The 21,757-nt window shown below is 31.0% G+C and overlaps 1 protein-coding gene across 1 annotated transcript; it reads right to left on the bottom strand.

Annotated features, from left to right (window-relative positions):
* Positions 1 to 1,409: 1,409 nt before the first annotated feature.
* Positions 1,410 to 19,693, bottom strand: LOC128176632 (uncharacterized). Its single transcript, XM_052843088.1, has 25 exons — positions 19,629 to 19,693; positions 17,856 to 17,951; positions 16,109 to 16,194; positions 14,741 to 14,830; positions 14,372 to 14,464; positions 13,282 to 13,377; positions 13,074 to 13,172; positions 10,993 to 11,088; positions 10,024 to 10,134; positions 9,337 to 9,630; positions 8,984 to 9,125; positions 8,277 to 8,478; positions 6,990 to 7,822; positions 6,772 to 6,889; positions 6,441 to 6,623; positions 6,301 to 6,337; positions 5,894 to 6,211; positions 5,186 to 5,325; positions 4,653 to 4,854; positions 4,439 to 4,558; positions 4,097 to 4,251; positions 3,783 to 3,920; positions 3,463 to 3,577; positions 3,284 to 3,377; positions 1,410 to 3,103 (listed from the first exon to the last, which is right to left on the bottom strand). The coding sequence occupies exons 1-25, from the start codon at positions 19,691 to 19,693 to the stop codon at positions 2,980 to 2,982; spliced, it is 4,047 nt and encodes a 1,348-aa protein (XP_052699048.1). The 3' UTR covers positions 1,410 to 2,979.
* Between the last annotated feature and the right edge of the window lie 2,064 nt (positions 19,694 to 21,757).

The following is a 21,757-nucleotide window of genomic DNA, read 5'->3' on the forward strand; positions in this document are numbered from 1 at the left end:
CTTTCTATCATTTTTTGTACATCCTGCAAAAAAGTGTGATAAAAAAGGGCAACTCCATGATAATGTGTATTTTAAAAAAAGTATACTGGAGGAAAAAGTAGGGGATGGGGTGGGGGCAGTCATGTTCCGTTCAAAAGATAGTTCTATCAAATTATAAACTTTGCTTACTATTTCTATGTCAAGTTGTACAGTTGTGATAGATAAAAAAATATGATCCAAAAATTTCTCCGAACTTGATTTAATGGACATCTAGTTGATTATTGCCGCATATGCTAGCTTGTCTAGTATATGCTATTTCATCCAAGCACCTGTTTATAATGTTTATGTTATTCGGGATTTGTTCGGGTTAAACACATTTACTCATACCATGCATATATGCTTGTATGCTTTAGCTCTCTCTTCGTTACAAATAACATCTGAAACGTAATAATGTTTGCCTCGAATTTAAATTACTGCGGCTAGTACCGCCATATGAATACAATTAATGAATATATTAAATCATCGTGTCATCTATTTTTTAGGCATTTTGAATCAACTTTTAATATTTTGATAAGTCAAACACCAGACAAAACTCTTTCCTTAAAATACTTTATTTAAAGACTATAATAAGAAATTCATGAAATTTTGACACAGTTTAACAGATCATATTACCAAATGATTCTATCAGTTTAATCAAATTTGACTTTTTTGTTTTCACATAAGGTCAGGTCAAGGTCACTACCTTTTTCCTAAACGTAAAGGATGATAAAAATAAGTGTATATCTTTGTAGTTCTGTAGACATTTGTTTAAGATTTGAAGATTCTATTCTTTAATGAAATCATAGAATATTCGAATATCTATCAGCTTATACTAATAAATTGGAATAAATATTTATACTAAAATTTATATTGCTTAGCCCGCATTTCCTCTAATTTTCTTAAATTTTGAAGAAATTTCGATTATTTTTTTATGCTTCAAATAAAAGAATATTTTTGATTTTTATGTATTATGAAGACTTTATATAAAGATATATATAAATTGACAGAAAAGCTAATATATTGACCATCATACGAGAGAAAATTGATTTTAGTGATTTTTTCACAAAAATCAATGTATAGAATGGGCGTTTTTAAAAGCTTATAAAAAGTAATTTGATAGGCAAATCATATTTTAAAAACATATTCTGATACCTAGGTATCATAATTTTATGCCCTTTTTCAAAAGCTGTTAACTTGCATAATTTTTAAGACCTTATTCAAAGCATTATGAGCTGCAATTTTCATGTTGATTTTTTTTTTTTTTGAAGATATTATTTTCTACTAGAATGACATAAAATATCATGGTTTTAAAATTTCTATTAGCCATATTTTTATGGAAAAAGCCGTCCAGAAGCTTTAATTGGTTGGAGCAAAATCGAAGATTAATCTGCTACATGTATATTCCTTGGAAGAGAAATCTTTCCACTTACAGAAATCATTTTTTTTTCAAATCTTATCTATCATAAACGTTAAAGTTACATGTAGATTTATCATACTAGCAGGTTTTTGCTTCAAAATAAATTTCAAAAAAAATAATAGTCAAATTGCTTGAATATGCATACATGTATTTTGAGATGTTGAGAAATTAGTAAACGTACATTTGATTTTAGCAAGAATTGGCAAAGGTTTTTTTTTTCTATTTTGCATTCAAGGAGTCATTTTCTTTTGAAACTGGATGAAATTAAAAAGGAAGTAAAGAGAAAATATTATAGGTTTTAAAACAGCAGACCAAAATATACTAACATGACATTTACTATGCACCAGTTTATGACATAATATTTGAAAAACATCCAGGTAATATGTGCTGGTTTTTCTTTCGCTTTTCATTTCAGCCTTGGAATTTTTTTTTGGTCAATTGTGTTTTTTTAAATTTTGCACAATATGTTCTAGATACGTGTAGACTGAAATTGTCAAACGAATTCAGAGGACAGAGGGACAGATAGATGTACGACGGACACTGTTTTCAAAAGTTTCAAATTTGTTTAAAACAAAGAAAGTCTTTTTAATGAATATTAATTGCTATTGGATTTCAAATGGGATGCTAATTTGATTCAATATAACCATTTAAAGAAAGACAACTCTCTCATCGAACAAAATAACAATAATACCCAGTTTTCACAGCATATACACACAAAACAGTTCTATTTATGCATTCACTGTTTGTTGAAAATTGTACAGAGGTCCCTCTTTAGTACACAAACAAAGCAATCTTTGGCATTATGATCATTTTATTAATCGTTTACTGGAGGATATAATTAGATTTTAGCAAGTGTCTCCAGTTTAACGCATTATCTAAATACAAAACATGGACAATAAAAGATAAGCATATTCTTTCGTAATAAAGTACAGAGTTTTTTTTTATATAAGCTGATAAGTGTTAGTGCAGTTGAAATTGATTTAACTTGAGAAATATACATATATACAATTCAAGTTTATACAACAATGAAAGTTTCAAACATTAAAACATTTTAAAGGTCAAATTGTCTTACTTTCCACACTAACAGCAGAAAATAAAATTGTGAAGTATTATTAGCTACTCATTGTTTGTTTAGCAGTTTAAAAATTATAAACTTTTCTAACCTATTAAAATTGAGTCAAATTGTTATTCATATAAACATACTTAAAACATGTTTTCCAAAGGCAGATATATTTCCATTTTATAATAACAGGTAATAACTATTTGAGACAAGGAGGCAATTTCTTTTAATTTCAGGACCAACTTTTGCCTTGATTATTGAAGTGTCAATGATACTAATATCTCTTTTTTGGCATTAAGAAATACATGTATGCATACCATCGAACATTGTAAAATTTAGATATATATATAGAAAATTAAACTTCATTTAAATGTATTCTAATGAATTTTTAAAAAGCAACGTTGATGCCTTTAGTTTCTACACAAAGCCAATAACACGAACAACTGGTAACACATGACGACTGTGACAATCAATGTTTCTCAGGTTAGTAATAGAAATCGTCAGATGGTGCAGAGTTGAAGGTTTTCCCAATGTCAGCTGTCATGTCACGGAAAGATGGGCGTTGTTTTGGCTTCATTTTCCAGCATTGCTTCATTATGTTGTAATAGCTGATTATATGAAATAGGTTTTATGTAAGAATTGTATTTTTCATGTTCGGTAATTAACAATCATATGAAGAAAGAAATTTAAAGGATAAAATGTGAAATATGTATACTAAAATACACTTGTTTTTATAAACGCAGAAACTGGAGAGACATTGTTAATGTGAAATGAAATAATAAACTTACAAATCATTAGCAAATTCGGGTTTATCCATTCTATATCCGTTTCGTAGATAAGCCTGTACATCTCTGCTCCGAGTACCTGGGTAAGGAACTTCTCCTACAAAAAATAAGACGTTATTAATTCAAATCAAACAAACTCATATCATATAAAAAAGAAATGATTATAAACATCTAGAGCATACCAAAACTGAATATCTCCCATAGAACTACTCCAAAAGACCAGACATCGCTTTTTGGTGTGGCGTGTTTCATCGTTACCAAGCACTCTGGAGCTGTCCATTTCACAGGTATACGACTCTAAACAATTAAGTAAGGTGTGTATTTATATCACAAAATGCAAATACTGTTCAATAACTTTCTTAACTATCAAAATTATAATGAAATCATCGGTCGCAAGAAAGGTATGACGGGATAAAAATAGCTGCTTTTGAAAGTCAAAGACCAAAGTCAAAATCAAGTTTAGGGATCTTATTTATTGCTGTTGTACTTATACAAAATGTACCTTATCTTCCTTGGTATCACCATCATCATCTTTGTTTTCACCTTCAGCCTCCTGTTGTTGGGGACAAAATCCGTAAATTTTAGGCTCTAGTTCACTGGTTAGAAGAACATTCCTAGCTGCCAGTCTCCTGTGAACCAGCTTGAAATATAGAATATTATTGAATTTTATTGACATCTCGAAGGATTCTGTCGAATATTCATTATTATCACAACATTGTCGATACTCTTTTCCCTACAAGTGCATGTCTTAAAACTTTGTCTTGTACTTTTACTTTAACATAAAAATCAAGAATCATTGTGAATCGTACAATTTACCTTTCTACTTTCTAAATGCAGCATTCCTTTACATATTCCGTAGCATATTCTGCAAAGCTGTTCCGATGTTTCTACATTTGCTGTATTCTTTTGTTGTTGTAACCAAGAGTTGAGCTGGCCAACCTCACAAAATTCAAGAACCATGTATGGCCCAACTATAAAAAGGAACACATTACTTAGGATTTCAAATCAAAATGACTTTAAAGAGTGAAATTAAAAACATTCTCTATATCTATACGTTATTGGTTTTAACAATAAAAGTAAGATAACTCATTTTATAATACCAAGCACTTCAATTTTTACAGTAATATAGAAGAAGAATTATTTGAAAAAAAAACTTGCGTGTTTCGTCATCAAGCACTGCTCCCATAAAATGTAAAATGTTAGGATGTTCTCCAACTTTTGAAGCATAGAAATTTATTTTTGCTCGCATACTCATTCGATCTTCTTCTGAGGCTCCAGCTTTTTTAAAATATGTTTAGCATTGTTTGTTTCTGATTTATGACATAAATATTTATCGACAATTTTTAGAAATGAATAATTAGAAAATACCTACTTTTCAAAACTTTCGCCACAAAAGCATTCCTTCCAGAATCACTCTTCTTTGGTTGATATCTTATTTTATATATATCTGCAAACTTGCCACTTGTAAAAAGGGACTCGAGCACAATACATACATGTGGGATGACCCAGTCATCTGACTTATTCACCTCCATTTGACCATAAAGGTATATATCATCTTGATCCTCATATGGTACCTGAAATAGCGTAAAATTTTACACATCCGAACAGATTGGATTTAAGTTTGTTTTATAGATTTAGTTATATGAGATCAACTTTTAAAACTAAAAATTATACAGAAATTACTCAACAATGTGCAAGGAGCTTCAATATTTCAATTTTAGGCTAAATTGCTTATGCCTTGATAGTTTAATCTATGCCTTGATAGTTTAATCGGAATCACAATAGCATTGTGACACACCTATAGAGTAAGGACTCTCCTTACATAATCAGCTGATATTTGTTGTCGATATCGTGACACTTTGTTGATATTGTGACACATCTATAGAATAAGGGCTCTATACTCACATAACGAGCTGATATTTGTTGTTGGATTCTGTCCCGGACAACAGTCATTCTTCTCTGTATTCCCTGTTTGGCCACTGACAGCCGCCCTGTCCTCCACATTATTACTCCAGCAATAATGATTGCCAGTAAGAAAATCATCACTGAATAATAATAACTTTTTCATTTTAATTTAAAATTTATCGTCATCATCATCATCATCATCATCATCATCATCAGTTATGCTTGTCTTAATTGATCATCTCAAAAGTTATTGCAAGACAAGGTCTTGAATGATTTAGATTTAGTGTAGTTTGCTCTTTAGTAATCTCGATGATAAAAACAATACACTATCATTACACTGGCATTCATAATTTGTCATTACGTCTTAAAAGACGATGTGTACCATCTGCAAAACTGCGCGTATCTGAGCTGCCTTTTTGTTGTTTCATTTTGTGATTGATTAGTACATATGAACTTGCAATATTTGAATTTTTCTTGAAAATCAAATTAATGTCAAATAAACGGGATAAAACTAAAATCCCCCCCAAAAACACAAAACAAAACCACTGTTACTATAATAATTTAAAACCTAATGCAAACTTTCATAAAACGCTTGATGTTTCAATTGACGAAAAATATGCAGACGGTACATAACAGAACTGAGCACATATCCTTACTAGCTCTAGCTTTGTTCTGATAGAAATTTACGATTAAAAGAATATATCGTACCGGTGGATATTCCGGCTATTCCACCTGCTGTCAAAGCAGCCGGTGCTTCTATTGTATGGAAAGTTAAAAATATCGGGTCACTTTTCTGATCGCCATATTCTGTAACAAATGACAAATTATAGGTCGTTTCCGCTTCCAGTCCGTTCAAGTCAAAATGATCTGAGTCCTTGTCTACAAGCCGCAAAAACCTTTTCCCGTCTTTGGATACACCGGATACCGTAATTCGTGACCGTTCGTAGCAGGTTGGTGAAACGGTCCACCTCAGTCGAACGGCGTTAGAGTACGTTGTTTCAACATGCAGGTTCGTTGGTCCAGAGTCTATTAGAATAAAATAGTTTTAAATTTTATGCTGTTTCTTGTTTGTTACCAATTATCTACGTAAGTTTTTTTTATTAAAAATTACATACATTCATCGATTCCGTTTAGGGATCCAAGGTCGGTAATCTGAAATAGAGAATAATTTGATTTCTTATTATTGATTTCTTTGGCAAACTAAGTCTTTATTTTAGACAGATTGGTATAATTATGTTAAACAAAATCTACTGACCATATAACTCATTTGAGTTGATACCATCGCTCTGTTGTAAACAATCAGCTCTAAATTGACAAATTCATCTTTGAATGCGTCTTTAGAAACTACCATCCAGCAATTGTCGACCTTCAAATACTGACTGTAGTAAAAATGGTCCCCCATTTTGTCTGTGTACCCTTCTTTCAAGGAAAGTGCTACCTGTAATATAAGTGCCATATTATTATATCTATAGAATTCTATCCAGTTACCAATGTATTCTGTTAGTGCTTCTAAATTAAATTACTGCTTGTGTCAAATATATTATACATTTTTCACGTTGAAAGTGAAAGAACAAACAAAACCATACGTTAGATTTATTTCCCGGAATGAAATCACTTTTGAAAACAGCGCCTGTGTTGTTAGACAGAAAACTATATCTAACTCCATAAATGCCACTATCAGTATCACGGGTGTCGACAATTAATCTAAAAAGAAAAGTGTTGAAAATTATTCATTAAAACGTTTGCAATTATAATTGTAACGGAACTAGTCGAATTTATTTCAAATAGTACACACAGTACTTACCGACTTGAAAAAGGAAGTGTTGAGTTTTCGATATTCTTTATAAATGTGATTTCTCCAAGGTTATCGGGGGGCGTTTCGTCAAAATAGACTTTAATCATATCAATTTTTTCATTGCCTAAAATGTCGATAGCTTTCACCCACACATTTAGAGAGTCGCCATTACTTCTGATGGCATCAAATGATGCCGTTTGAGACATAAAGTTATCTGTAGGATCTTTCCAATCATTAGGTGGATTATTGCCTTGATTTGAATGACGAAACGTATATTGAAATTTAACTACTCCATGTGCATTCGTTATTCCTTTAAGCGTTCTCATGCCGTCTTTGTCTTCTAAATTATCTGGTACAGCTTTGTAAAAATTAGCATCAGAATTAAAGTACTTGTACGGTGAAACCGGGCTTAATAGTTTGTTGCGTTCAAGAAAATTGTTCCAGAAATGACTCTTCCATGACACAGAGATTGGATTTGTTAGGTTATTTTGCCATTTGTAACTCGTTTCTTCCGCAGCACTAGTTGCAACCATTGGTGACGAGTCGTTTGTTGTTATTGAAGACTGTGTATCGTACAAAACAAGTGTTCTAGCATATTGTGAATTGTTGGCTCTATCAACTACATTTAAAATATACGAATACATTCCGGGTTCAGCAGGAGTACGGGTATAATTCCGCGAAGATTTATCAAATGTGAATATGTTCAGTGGTTTCCACAACTCTATTTCACTTAAATTTCGATTATTGTTTGGGTTTACCCGTAGAAAGAACTCTTCAATTTGGTATTTGCCAATTCCCGACAGAACATCATCCCAACCATCCCAGGTAAACTCTATTGCACTCTATAACAATCACATGCAAATAGAAACAAAAAAGTATATTTTAGATATATAACCATCATTGTACAATCACGCATTTCTGAGTAAATATTTTTAAAAATTAAAATTGTATAATTGTGTTAAAAAAATGAATTCTAGGTTTAACGCCTTATCAAATTGCCCAAACAATATTGTTAATATACACATGTATGTACATGTATATGATAAAGCCTCGACGTAAAAAATTTACGCGAGGACATTTTTATGCAAAGATTTCCAAAATAGACTTTACTGGAAATATGTTTTCATTATTACATGTAACTTGTTTTTAATCAAATCGAGCAATATCATAAAATTACTGTTGTGTGTTATTATGAAATAAGTGATTATAAAGTTGTTGATGAATACATTTTGACAGGATTATTGTAGATTATATTCATGATAAATACGTATATGCACATTATATTTGATAAAATACCTTTGTGACATCTTTGGTGACATTGAAAGCTATTGATGTACATGGAACATCATCTAACCGACAGTGTACTGGTTTCCTAAAGTCGAAGCGAAACATCATCGACTTTTCCGCAGTCTGTCCGATGAAAGGATCAACGACTGTATATGACTCTGTCTTTAATTTTCTAAACCCGCCATTCACGGCAATGACGGTCAGCGTCAAACTAGAATAAAATCAGGCACAATAACTCTACTGATACACGTGAACTATTTCAATAGATGCTTATAATCGCTTAAGAAAAACATCAATTATCAATTCTATGTAATAATGATCAATATTTAATTAAATATTATATATTGATTTTGTTTTCCCAAGGACTAGCAAGTGAGAGATTTATTCACAAGAAGCAATGATCTTTGCAAATCCCTGTAAAAGTGGTAAGGCCTTGCATTTCGTCCATTTTAACACAATCAAACCCTTCAAAACTCTCACCTTTCACCTTTTAAAACGGAACGCGGTTTCTGTAGAAAATAATATGAAATGTCGAGATAAGTAATGCGAAACGTCGGCCATATTGCCGAATGTAAATTCTCACCACCCGGACACAGAAATATATACGGAGTCCCGTGCCATGTTTAAACAAATTGTAACATTTTAGTCCGAGAGAAAACAATGATTCTTACATAGAATTGATTTTAAATTGTACTGTACATGTTTCTAATACTTACTTATCTCCGTCCTCCAACAGTCTGTCAAAGTTTTCGTTGCTTATATTACAAGCGTATACACTCGTGTTTGGGGTTAAAGATCCGGGTCGATTTGAACAATCGTAAAACGAACTATTTAAACTTATAAATGGGTTGTTTGGATCTGTAAATCAAATTATAAAGTATTAATTAAAAACAATCTCCTAATAACATTACCAAACATTTTTTTTGCATGGAGTTAATTATAAAATTAATGTTTTTGCAACATCTGAAGTCCATTTACAAGTCCTCTCTTCTCTTTTTGCCTTAAGAGTGTGTTTATTTCTAAACGTTTTTAATCTAACATAAAACTAAAAAAAAAGATATACTCGAACCTCTTCTATCAACCTTATGCAGATCTAACCGCATTCTCCCTTCAACTATCCCAAGTGTATAGTTTTCAACATAGTCTGGTAGTTCATATTCCATTTCAGGAACATACATTGCAGTAAAATCTGCATTAATGTAGTTGTAGTCTTTGTCGCTCAGCCACAATTCGTCAACTTCTGTTGAGTTTGGTTCTGAAGAGTCCGTCATAAACCTATAAAGTTCCTCTTTATCTCCAGTTCTCTCTATATTAGCCAGAAATGCAGTGGCTTTTGTAATAATTGGGATGTTATAGCTATCCACTGAAACATCCATAATAAGGATAGAGTAAAATGTAGTATAAAATGGTAAGTAAATACATGTGTTTTCATATTTTCTATATATTTTATAATGTTTACATGTACATAGAAAATGTTCTTTCTTTAAATTTACATGGATATCATACCTGAATGCAAAATCGGAAATGTTTTTTAATATACGTTAAAAAACCCATTACTTCAAATATATTTCGATTGTTTTTACTTTACATTTATATTAGTATTTACAACAAGCAAACTGAATAAGTGTGACAACTTTTTGAAGTATCATTGCAAAATTCCTTTGCCCTTTCGCAAAATGTCATAAACTTTCATTTTAAATCTTTTCAGACAAAGTTACATGGATATCTAGAGGGAAATTAAAAAATCTTAACTTACACGTTTTACATCGATTAAGTCCTGTATCTCCTGTGAATCCATCACTACACTGACAGTTGATTGTGTCAGAGCAATTTCCAGGAAAACATGGCGAATGGTGGGCGCAGAGCGCTGTTGATTTCAAAAAACATGAATACATATTACAATTCATTGAAAAAAACATGAGAGCATGTCACAGGCGCTTGTTTCTATAATAAAAGTTCACCAGATAGTAAAATAAAAACACAAGGTAAATAACCCCGAATTCCACGGAGTACCCCCCCCCCCCCTTCCGTGATTTGCAATAAATTTTGCTTTCGACGTAAAAGAAGCGGACAAGTGTTTAACATCATTCGCTTCTTTGACAATTACCGACAATATCTGGCATGCTTGTCCTTATTTACTTCCATATCATTAAGCATCGTCCAAACATTGCTCGCCGACAGGAAATACTTCACACCACGAACATATATGTACTGGTCTCGGGAAGAATGCAGAAATCGATATCAAATTGTTTTTTAAAAAATATACTATGTTTTAAAATATTGCAACCATTAAACATGGTGATAATCAACCGGAAAAAATTAGAAAACTACGTACACCTAATCTAAAGATTTTTAGCTTTCCCCAACCCCCAAAGTGATACGTAAACAAATGACGTGCACATATTCAGCCCGAGACTTTTTCAGCCGGCGAGCAATGTTTGATATTCTTATTAGAGATTAAAAATTTTAAATTAATGAGAATGAATACACCGAATACTTTTTTAACATATTCCTGGTTTTTTTTTTAAGTTGGGGATTAATATAATATATAAAACTTTGTTTCACAGTGTAAAGGTATCCATTGTATTAGTACTGTGCTGTTTTTTTTTTTTACGAACCTGTTCATTGATCTATACAGAATGACCCGATTTTCAATTGCATTATTTAAAAAGCATATCATTTGTGAATATTGAAACAAAAAGAACATAGTCACTCAAATACTTACGATCTTGACAACGATCACCTATGAATGTCTGCTTACAGGCACATTTTCCGGGTGATACACATGTTCCGCCGTTCTCGCAGTCGGGGGTACAAATTGCTGAAACAGAACATTCAGTTGTAAACTATTTTCTTATACATTTCTATATGATTCCGAAAAGTATGGTTTAATAACGAAAAATAGAAGTTAAGAGTAAAAAACACTTAAAGAAAAAAAACAACAAAACGACATCAAAATTTAGAATTCAAAGTGAAAGTATAATAAATGACTTGTAGATGTAACCTTCCTGCCTCCTCTTGTTTTGTTTCAGCTGGGGATTCGGACCGAACCTTTCCCCACTTACAAACATTTTTATTCATCAAATCATATTTTTATCTTTATTTAGGTAGTACAAAACAAATAAGCTACAATTATCCTATGATTAAATTTCTCTGAAATTTGGATATTTTGTTATTTGCAAAGAAGGCGGTCTAAAAATATGTAAAAATAATAAAAATCCGACCCGACAATTTTGCCCACATCGCCTCAAACCTGTCATTTGAATCTCCTTTTAAGAGATTATAAAATTGAATTACTGTAGTCATTGTTAGAATTTGTTTTTTTTTTAAAGATATTACAAATGTTTGTTATGTTATTTATGCAGGGGACCTTTTTTACAGTGATTTACTTACCGACACTAAAAATTCAAAATTGTAACTGATGGTATATCTGATGTAAAGTAAAGATATCACAATAATTATATTTTTTTCAGACGAAAATTTCCATCACTCAAGGTCTTTATCATGAACAGGTTTCGAAATTATCAAAATACGACGTATCTCATTTTTTCTTGGATAGTTCATTGATATGATATGTATTATTTTCTTAAGATGGTGGACTAAAACCAACTTTTACATAATATTAATCATTATATTGGGTATTTAGGAAACTATTTCAAATAATTAATTACACAGACGTCTCTTAATACTTTATTTGTTGTTATTTTGTATTTTTGATATACTATTGTTTTTCCTAGTTATACTGTATTTATTGTGTAAATAGAAAAACTAGTTAAAAGTTTACGATAGAAAATCTTGCAAATTGTTTGTCTCAACCAGTGATTCACGTGTGTTGATTGCATATTTTTTTACCTTGAAATTTATCAAGCTGTTATAATTTTTTTTTTCAAATACACTTCTGCTAATACCTTGAAATTATATGTATTTAAATTTGTGTTATAACTGAAGGAGGAAGCAAAAAAACGTTGACAACAAATATGATAATGATTTTTTGTTGTGAACAAGACAGCTTTAACTCAAGATAACTTTTGACCAACCCTTTTCTAATTATATCGTAGAAGGCGGAGTTAAAAGAGAGAGAGAGAGAGAGAGAGAGAGAGAGAGAGAGAGAGAGAGAGAGAGAGAGAGAAATAGAGAGAGAGAGAGTTAAGGGGTAAAGAATAACAAATCATCATTAGTTATAAACAGGCAAATAAATACCCTGCATGTGCTGATGCAACTATTACAATGTTTTCACGTAAGATTGGTTGTTGACAACAATGTCTACACATGGGAATGACGTAGTGTCAAAAATACCCAAAACAAAATATTGGCTTGTTGCTTTAAATGTAATTTAAATGCAGATATTTATTTTTATTATATAATTGATGAATATATTTATTCCTCGCTCTCTGGCTGATATCAACAATCTACAAAAAATAAAACGTTATATTCATCTGCACGTGACCCATTAGATCAATTTAACGTTTGATGTTCTCCATAATGGACTAAAAATAAATCGTTCATTAAAATATCGCGTCTCCCAATTCCTCGGCAGGGGCTACAAAGTAAAATCTTTCCTTGATACATGCAACACTCAATTTGATGTCCGTATCAATTCGTCGGTGAATCAAATTATTATAATGCTGTTCCGATGGGGCCACTTCGACCTTCGCACTTTCGCCTTTAGGTCAAGGTGTGAGAGTACGAAGTTGCGAAGGCGAAAGTGCGAAGGTGCGACGGCGAAGGACCGAAAGTGCGAAGATGCGACGGCGAAGCGCGAAGATGCAAATTTTAAAATATTTGTAGTGAAAAGTAACATCTTACGTGTTTGGCACTGGGAACCTTTGTATTGACCTGATGGACATGAGCATACTTTTGGTGATGCACATGTTCCACCGTTCAGGCATGGGGGATCACAGACAGCTGTAGAAAAAAACCATATCATAGTGTGACATTTCATGTTATTTATCACCAATTTCATTTAATTATACTTTATTAGATATTTTGAATGAAAATTGCAAAGACTCCTTACCTTGGTTGCAGTAGGGACCCGTGTAAGCATTTGAACACTGGCAATAATTCGGACTACTGCAGTATCCTCCATTTTGACATTGAGGATTACAGACCGCTGTAAAATAACAATTCATTCTTGATTAGTACCATTAATAATATTTTCAATATTTTGGTTTTTAAGCTCATCACGATCACGTTTTTCTTTTTTTTTATTTGAACTTATTTGATTGTATGTATGATATCAAGTGGGGTTGAACACGAGTTTGGCAACTTACTTCAGGTAGGGTTTTATCTTTTTTTCTTCCTTTAAAGCATAACCACAATTTGAGCAATATATTTTCAATATAGCTTTTTCTTTTCAATAGTTATAAAAAATGCTTCATTATTCTATTAAATGGTCTACCTTTGAATATCAAATGTCAAATTGCAGCACTATACATAGGTCTCAACTCTTTGAAATGTAAAAATGTCCGTGTTATGTTTTTGTTTACATACAATAAGCTGGATAAAAAATAACACCTTCAACAAAATAAGATGTTATATTCAAAATTTTTTAAATTGAGTTCAGGTGAAGATGAATAAATGCATTAATATTTTTTTTTAATGTTTGTAGTTTTAGTTTTCTGACACAGTTTACAATAAAATTAAACATGATAAACAAGTTTCTGCGTACAAAGAATTTACTTTATAAAAAAATTACAGTTTGCTGATGTTAAGATATTTTGTAGTTTATGTTTATCTGACATCTCAAATAGTGTGGTGACATGTATATTTTTCCAATAATTGATGAAATTTAAGGTTATTTAGTTGAAATCAGTTCTTTTTTAAAACTTTTACGAATGGAGTTACCTTAGTAAGTAACTGTTTCAGTTTTTCTGACGGGCAAACACATTTTCGATACATTCACATTGCATCCAAATGCTTTACAGTAAAACACGGTTATAGCAAACTCGCTTATTATAAATTGACGCTTATTGCGATATAATTATTACTTCCCGTGACTTAATTACATGTTGTACACTTGGCGGATATAACGAATACGCTTATAACGAAGTAAAATCACAAGTCCCAGGCATTTCGTTATAAGCGTGTTTTACTGTATTTCATACGTGTTGAACAATCAATGCCGCTGTATCCACCATAGCAGGTACATCGATTGGGACTTGTACAATACCCATGGCGACATTGTGGATTGCACCGTGCTGCAAGGAAAAAAGGTATAAAAACTCTAATGAAGGTAATATAAGCGATTAAAAGATAACATTAATCTATGTTGATGAAAACAAAATATTAAATTTCGCTTCTCATGCACACATATAAAAATCTGCTTAGACTTATGTAAGAAAATATTGAATTTAGAAACATATTGAATGTGCCTGTATTTAATTGACTGAAAATATCTACTCGTCTTTTTAACATTAATAATTACTTAATTCTGTTTTCTTTGGTTTCAATATATCTGGAAAAGATTGTCTTACGAGTTTGGCATGAATTGCCTTCATATCCAGATGGACATCTACAAAGATTTGGAGCTACACAAACTCCACCGTTCTGACAGCTGCAAATGGCTTTAAACAAAAAGAATGACACTTTGTTTAACAGGTATGGCAAAAAGTCATTTTCAGAAAATCATGAACAAACATCTTTGCCCTGGTTATTTTTGGTAGTAATTCAACGCCACCACAGATTTGTTCAACTCAAATGATTTCGTTTGTTTTTTTTTTTGTAAATGCTAAGAAGACTAAAATTTTGTAGTATTTCTTATAACGAAATACCTGGTAAATAGCAATTTGAAACGATTAGTATTTTTGGAAATGAAATATGCAAGAAATAGATTTGTAAGGATGTGAAATTGTTAAAAATAAAATTTGTCTGATTTTAATTTTAGTGTTAAATTGAACATAAAACAGCCATCAAAATTTGAGGAAAAAAGATTATCATGTAGATTGTGATTTGATAGCTGGTCGATTCATTCAACAACAGACAATTTTTGCAACGCATACTTTATTTAAAACCTTGATTAGTGAAAAAAGGCAGTGAACATCGCAACTTTATTGTCATCATTCGTTCGAAATGAAATCTCTTTCCACTATAACATGCAATGGACATCACTTGCTGTAGGTAAGAGTCTGTAAGAAAGTTGTCTTTGTTTTATCTGTCCAGTATGAAAACAAAATGCCCCCCTTTGCTCCTCAAGGAGCGAACAGGAATAAGTCAAGTAGGTAAGTCATGAAAAAAAACAACAACAAACCACACTCAGCATAGTATGATGAAAGCCGTTTATTGCTCAAAGTTTAATAAAATTTTGGTTTTGTTTCATTTTTATTCCACTTTAAATGATAAACATTTTTTTCAATAACTTAATTACAAAAACAATTATTTATTTGACTTTATCGGGCTTGATTTCGGTTTGTTTCGATTTTGAAATTCGGTTTTGTTTTCCTGCAATTTTGTCTCACAGTGTACACGTGCCCTGAGTTTAAAAGTACTTTTACAGTCCATTGCGTCATTTGCATCATTTCGAATGGTAGAAAATCACATCGTATGTTAATGTACAATTTTTGTGTAACATGTTTATTCAAAGCCTTTAATATATTGATTCTTCATTTATTTACTTACAATAAAAAATACACGAACACTCTTTCCATAAGCATATTGCCTAAATCTGAAAACCTACCTATTAGCACTTTATTTCCTCGGCAAAAATAACCATTTCAGTAAATTTGTTACAAGAAAACTGAAAAATGTACTCTCATAGGAATATCTTGTTTTTCAATAAGACATCTTTTAAATATCATTTAATTCAATGCAAACGTAAACATGAATTAGTTTGCAAATGAACTTACGTATTGAACAATCACTGCCAGTGTATCCAGAGCAGCATCTCTTAACATACCTGTACTTCACACGGGTAACACCGCGATAATGCGTGCTGAAATAAATAATAATCACCGGAAGTCAGTAGTCACTCAGGTGCATTTCAAAATATTACATTCATCAGTTTCGACCTGTTATTATTTTTTCTCCCACTGTCGTTGTTTTCAATACTATGGACCTTATATATTTTTGTGAATATCTTTCTTTGTACAGTGCAAGTATCACTTAACCAACTTTACACATTATTCATCAGTTGTATGACGGTTATATTAAACAGATTTTGAATTTTCTTGTTTGAATGTTATACTTCCGCTTAAATTCTTAACCCAGGATAATTGTTTCAAATTTGTTGAAATCCAGTTTAAGAAAAAAAAATTAAGTTAAATAAATGTAGTATAGGGTATATATATTACAATAAATTGGCAAAATACGCCCTTTTAGGGTTTCACGCGTCTTCTTTAAGTAAACACTATATACACACACAGTAACTGGTATTCAGGAAAGCAGAGCTGCTGCATCTAACATTAAAAGGTAGAAAACATATGTTTGCGTAAGCGTTTTTTAATTTTGACCTTTCTTCAGGAAGAAAATGGGTTGCTTTGAATACACTTTTTGGGTCAAATAACAAAGAGAACATTCTTTCATCAGGCTAACACTGACTGACTCAGGGTACAGACTTTCAATACTTCAATGCAAAATGTCGAGTGTCAACTCAATTGTAAACATGAGAGAGGCTAAACGTCTTTTATTGTACGATTGAGTAATGTCTAGCTCTTTGATTTGGCTGATATCAAATGTTCTGGACAATATAAGTTATATTCAACTTGACTCTCAAGGTTAATATGGCATAAGATTTTTTTTCTACAATACTTGTACAATTGCCTTTTATTATCCTTTCATGTTAAGTACTTAAATACGATTGATTTTGACGCAGTTGATAATCCGTACTAATATATTCAGCATTTGCAACGGGTACCACAACAAATTGTTTCATGCGCGTAAATTATGCGCGAACGGTTTGCTGTAGAATTCACGTCAGCAGTAAAGTTTTCCTTAAAATAAAGACATTTGGTATAATAAAATAAATTGTGGTTGTTTAGGCAACCGTTAAATTGACGCCCCTCCAAAACCATTGTCAACATCCACATCGTCTTCGTTAACAATAGTTGAGCGGGGGTTGTCAATTTCCACTGTTGTCCTCTCAAACAGACACACTTTATATATTATCATTCCTGTCGTCCAATGAAATATTGCATGTTTCACTGTTTTTAGTCATAACTAAAATATGACATTAACTAACTAAATTAAGGTTACGAGTTTTCCTTGTTTGATAACACTGAATTTGAAAAGTCAATTTGTCACTGAATCATTTAATAAATCAATTATGGCTGGATTTTCAAATAATGTGATGACTCGGCGGTAAATATTTTACTTCCTGGCTAGCTAAATAATTTTTTTAAAATGAAGCAACAATTACAAAGTATCAGTAAGATAATTTTTGTTTCAATTATGGTTTAAATTTGCTTTTGCTATGATCTTTCTTTATCTAGAAGAACGACATACATATACAAGTGGTGACGCAATCATCCATGACTTCTTTATCAAGTCCGGATCTAAAAAGGACTTTTTTTTATACGATATACGTCTTTAACTAAAAAAATTCAAAATATCTTATTCAAAATCAAAACCATTTTATGGAAAGAAATCCAATATTACCATTTTCGTCTCCCCCACCAACTTCTTCTCCAACACGAACAGACAGTTACGGTATAGTAAACTGGCCCAGGTTGAATTGTAAAACAGGGAGCTGTTCTAAAATTGGTATAATTGAAAATACAAAAATTACAAATCCGAAATAAAACAAAAACAGAAAATAAAACAGAACAGATACATGTAACAAAAACTCATTTGATAACTCTCCAGAAACAAAATGCAGAAACACTGATATAAACAAATCATTTACAACTTATTTTGAATATGGATCATATCAAAATCTTGCTCAATAATACATCGGATATAGCGGATGACCGTTATTCAACAACAAGGGAAATATGTTGAGCATAATTATGTTCATCTAACACAATGTAAGATTTGAAGCATCTTGCGTTTTCAAAATATGTATAAGTCAATTGCTTTCACTAAAAACATTCATTTTTCTCATATTGACCTAATTTTAAAGCTTTAGATATATATATATATATATATATATATATATATATATATATATATATATATATATATATATATATATATATATATATATATATATATAAAGCACTTAAAATAACCAATCACAATAAAGTAAAATATTGTCAAATATTCGGGACGACCCATCCCTTCTTCAGGACAACAAAATAAAAACTACATATGAAAGAAGAAAAACATCTACAAAACTAGCACTAAACTAAAAACTAAATAATACATAAAAACTACAAAATGTATAAACTCCGGATCGAAACGTGGCAGCTACATCTTTGTATTAAAGATTTTAAGCCCGAGAAAGAAAAATCCCGTCCGACGCAGCGGACGGTCTGTGAAGAAGTGCTAGAAGATAACGCGAAGGAATTAATTTACTAATTGGGGGTTGCTGTTAATTAAGTTGTACTAGTCAGATAATTCGTAGTGAAGGTTTGTAGGGAAGATAGGCTCTTAAAAGACCACATAAATATACATGAGTGTAAAAACTAATGGGAGTTAAATAAAGAAAAAAAATGGATAAAAAACAATTAAGTAAGTACGACAAGAAATTTTAAAGTTTTCATTTTCTTGTCCTGAAGAAGGAACGGGTCGTCCCGACAATTTGACAATATTTTACTTTATTGTTCGTGTCGTTGGTTATTTTTAGTGCTTTTTTATATCTCAACTTATAACCGTGTATCTTTTGATCCGACACTATAGATAACGAGTGTTGTTGATTTGTTAGTGCTTCTTTTATATAATATATATATATATATATATATATATATATATATATATATATATATATATATATATATATATATATATATATATATATATATATATATATTTATATATATATATATACTGAAAAAGTATGATCTACCGGTTTCTTTTTCAATCAAATCCTTTTTTTGGAATTAAACTTTTTACATTATTCTACCTCTTATTATCTTGTGTCTTTGGCCATGTGTTAAGATACTCTTTCAAATGCATTTATTGCATTTGGTTCATTTATTTGATTTGAACTTTTGTGATTCGGCTGCAGGTGTTCCAATTGCAAGATATCATATATTGTCAGTTGTCATATACTTAACCTTATTTATTTTAAATCAAAAACTAAAATAAAAATCCTCACTGCTGAAAGTCAATAATAACGTGCAACCTAATATGAATAAAAAAGACTTAAGTTTAACATCATAATTTTCGGAAGGAAAAACAATGATTGTAATTATAAAATCCGAAAGACATAAAGTTATATACAAATTTATGTTTTATTCAATTCATGCATAAATTACTCGTTGCACTTACCTCACAATGGAGATAATATTCAGTATGAATAGACCAAAAAGAGAACAAGCCGTGCTGAAGTTCATTCTGATAGATTCTAAAAGAGAAAAGGTACGGACGTCAACTTTTATAAATATTGGAGGACATGACAGGAAGAAAAAGGATCCAATCGCTTAGCTTGATTTAAGTTATAGTTTTCCAATCAGATTCTAGCAAATCCTTAAGTGCGCCGTGAGGACTACACTTTAATTCGCATGGTATCTATAACATGCGTAAAGAAACTTATGTAACACTGTATTCTGCTGTATTCTCTGTGTTGTGTATATGTGTTCCAGATTGTGAATAACTTTGCGAAAGTTTTTTTTTTGCAGCTACCATCTTTTTCTATGCTTTAGTAGTATAAGTACATTGAAGACATTGATTTTTATTTGCAAATTGAACACATCATCAATATGTAACTATTAAAAAGCTCGTTGTCTGATGGTGTTAAATTGCATAAGATATACGTACATATACATACATTTCTTTATTTATATAAATATCGAAATTATGTTTTATTACTGAAATTTTTTTAAAAAAATGTAGCTGCGGTGAGGCTTATTATTACAAAATGATTTTAGCTAGAAGTGTTATGAAGAAAGTCTGGAAAAGAAGATTTTTGGAATTTTAAAGAGTAAAATGTTAAAATTATTATCAAAAGAATGTATTGAACATTATCACTTTCTGTGAAATGAAGTTAATAGGATTTTTTTTACAAATATCTGGAAATGACCGCCTTAATCCCCCCTAAAAGAATCTAAAAATCTTTAAAAAAAAAAAAGAATGTTATTTCATTGAAAATATTTCCTAATCTCACTACAGAAAAAGACAACAGAAACAAAAAGAAGGAACAGAGAAGATCAAAGTACTGAGAGTACTGAAAGACGTGGTCTTGAAAGTTTGAATTTGTAATTGTCCTGGATTTCTTCGAATAAGCTACCAAAATTTATGAGTTTGAATCAGTTGTTATATTCTATATAATATTAATTTGGCTTTTTTTGCAATTGTCTGATACTTTGTCTAAATTTTACTCATTCCCGGCCTTCATAATTGTAGAAAATTGACACATGTTATATATTACGCAAAATAAGACCCCAAGGAAAAATTTTCAAAATTACTATTAACAGGGAAATTCAAACAACTATATCAAAGTAGATAATTTTAATCCACAGGTCGGACGGTATCCGTAATAAAAGTTTTATGAAAACCCCGAAAACTCTAAAACAGCTGAATTAACAAACAAAGTGAACATTTGTATACCGATAACAAACACAGGCACCTGACGTTAGAAATATTTTTTACAAAAAGATTCCAAGAACTTTGACAATAAAAAGATTTGTCACAGTCGCCATTTTGATTTTTAAGACCGACTTATTTGACACGATTTTCTTCATTTGCGATTCATACAAAACTAATAGGTAAAAATAAATCCGTTCGCCACTTACAGTTTTTTTGTGTAAACTCGTGCATCACCTACACGAATTACGATACAATCGTTCCTTTCATTAAAAATCATACTCCAAAAATCAGAGACATAAATAACAGAGATTGTCAACTCCGCCATTAGCGTGTAAATGTTACGGGACCAACCTTACTTTGAGAACTACAAGTGCATCACCAATCTTGTATAAGTCATTAAATTTGAACCTGATAGTGAACATGAACATGAACCTGTAAATATTTTAAGCATGTTTTATTTATGAAATATTTACTAAAACTCTTTATTTAGTTTGTAAATTACTTTTTTAAAACGTATTGACTTTTCACAAAGTAATGGTAATGCATTACTTTACTCATGTAATGGTAATGTAATGCATTACTTCAAGAAAATTAAGTAATGGTAATGGTAATCTAATTCATGAAGTAATGGTAATGTAATGCATTATTTTATAATGTAATTCACCCCAAACCTGATTCCAACTAAGCCGGAAAACATGAACATAAACATTTAACTTGGTTTTTCAATCGATAAGATTGTATATATTATATGATGTATAAGTCTTCCAAAATGTATTGTCTATTATAGATTATGCTTACAATGCATTGTTTAAAATTTAAATTCAGTTTAATCAACTAAAAAGCCAACGAACGAGAAGGCAAATTCAGACTTG

Source organism: Crassostrea angulata, chromosome 3 (assembly GCF_025612915.1).
Source record: "Crassostrea angulata isolate pt1a10 chromosome 3, ASM2561291v2, whole genome shotgun sequence".
In the NCBI taxonomy this organism is placed as follows: domain Eukaryota; kingdom Metazoa; phylum Mollusca; class Bivalvia; order Ostreida; family Ostreidae; genus Magallana; species Magallana angulata.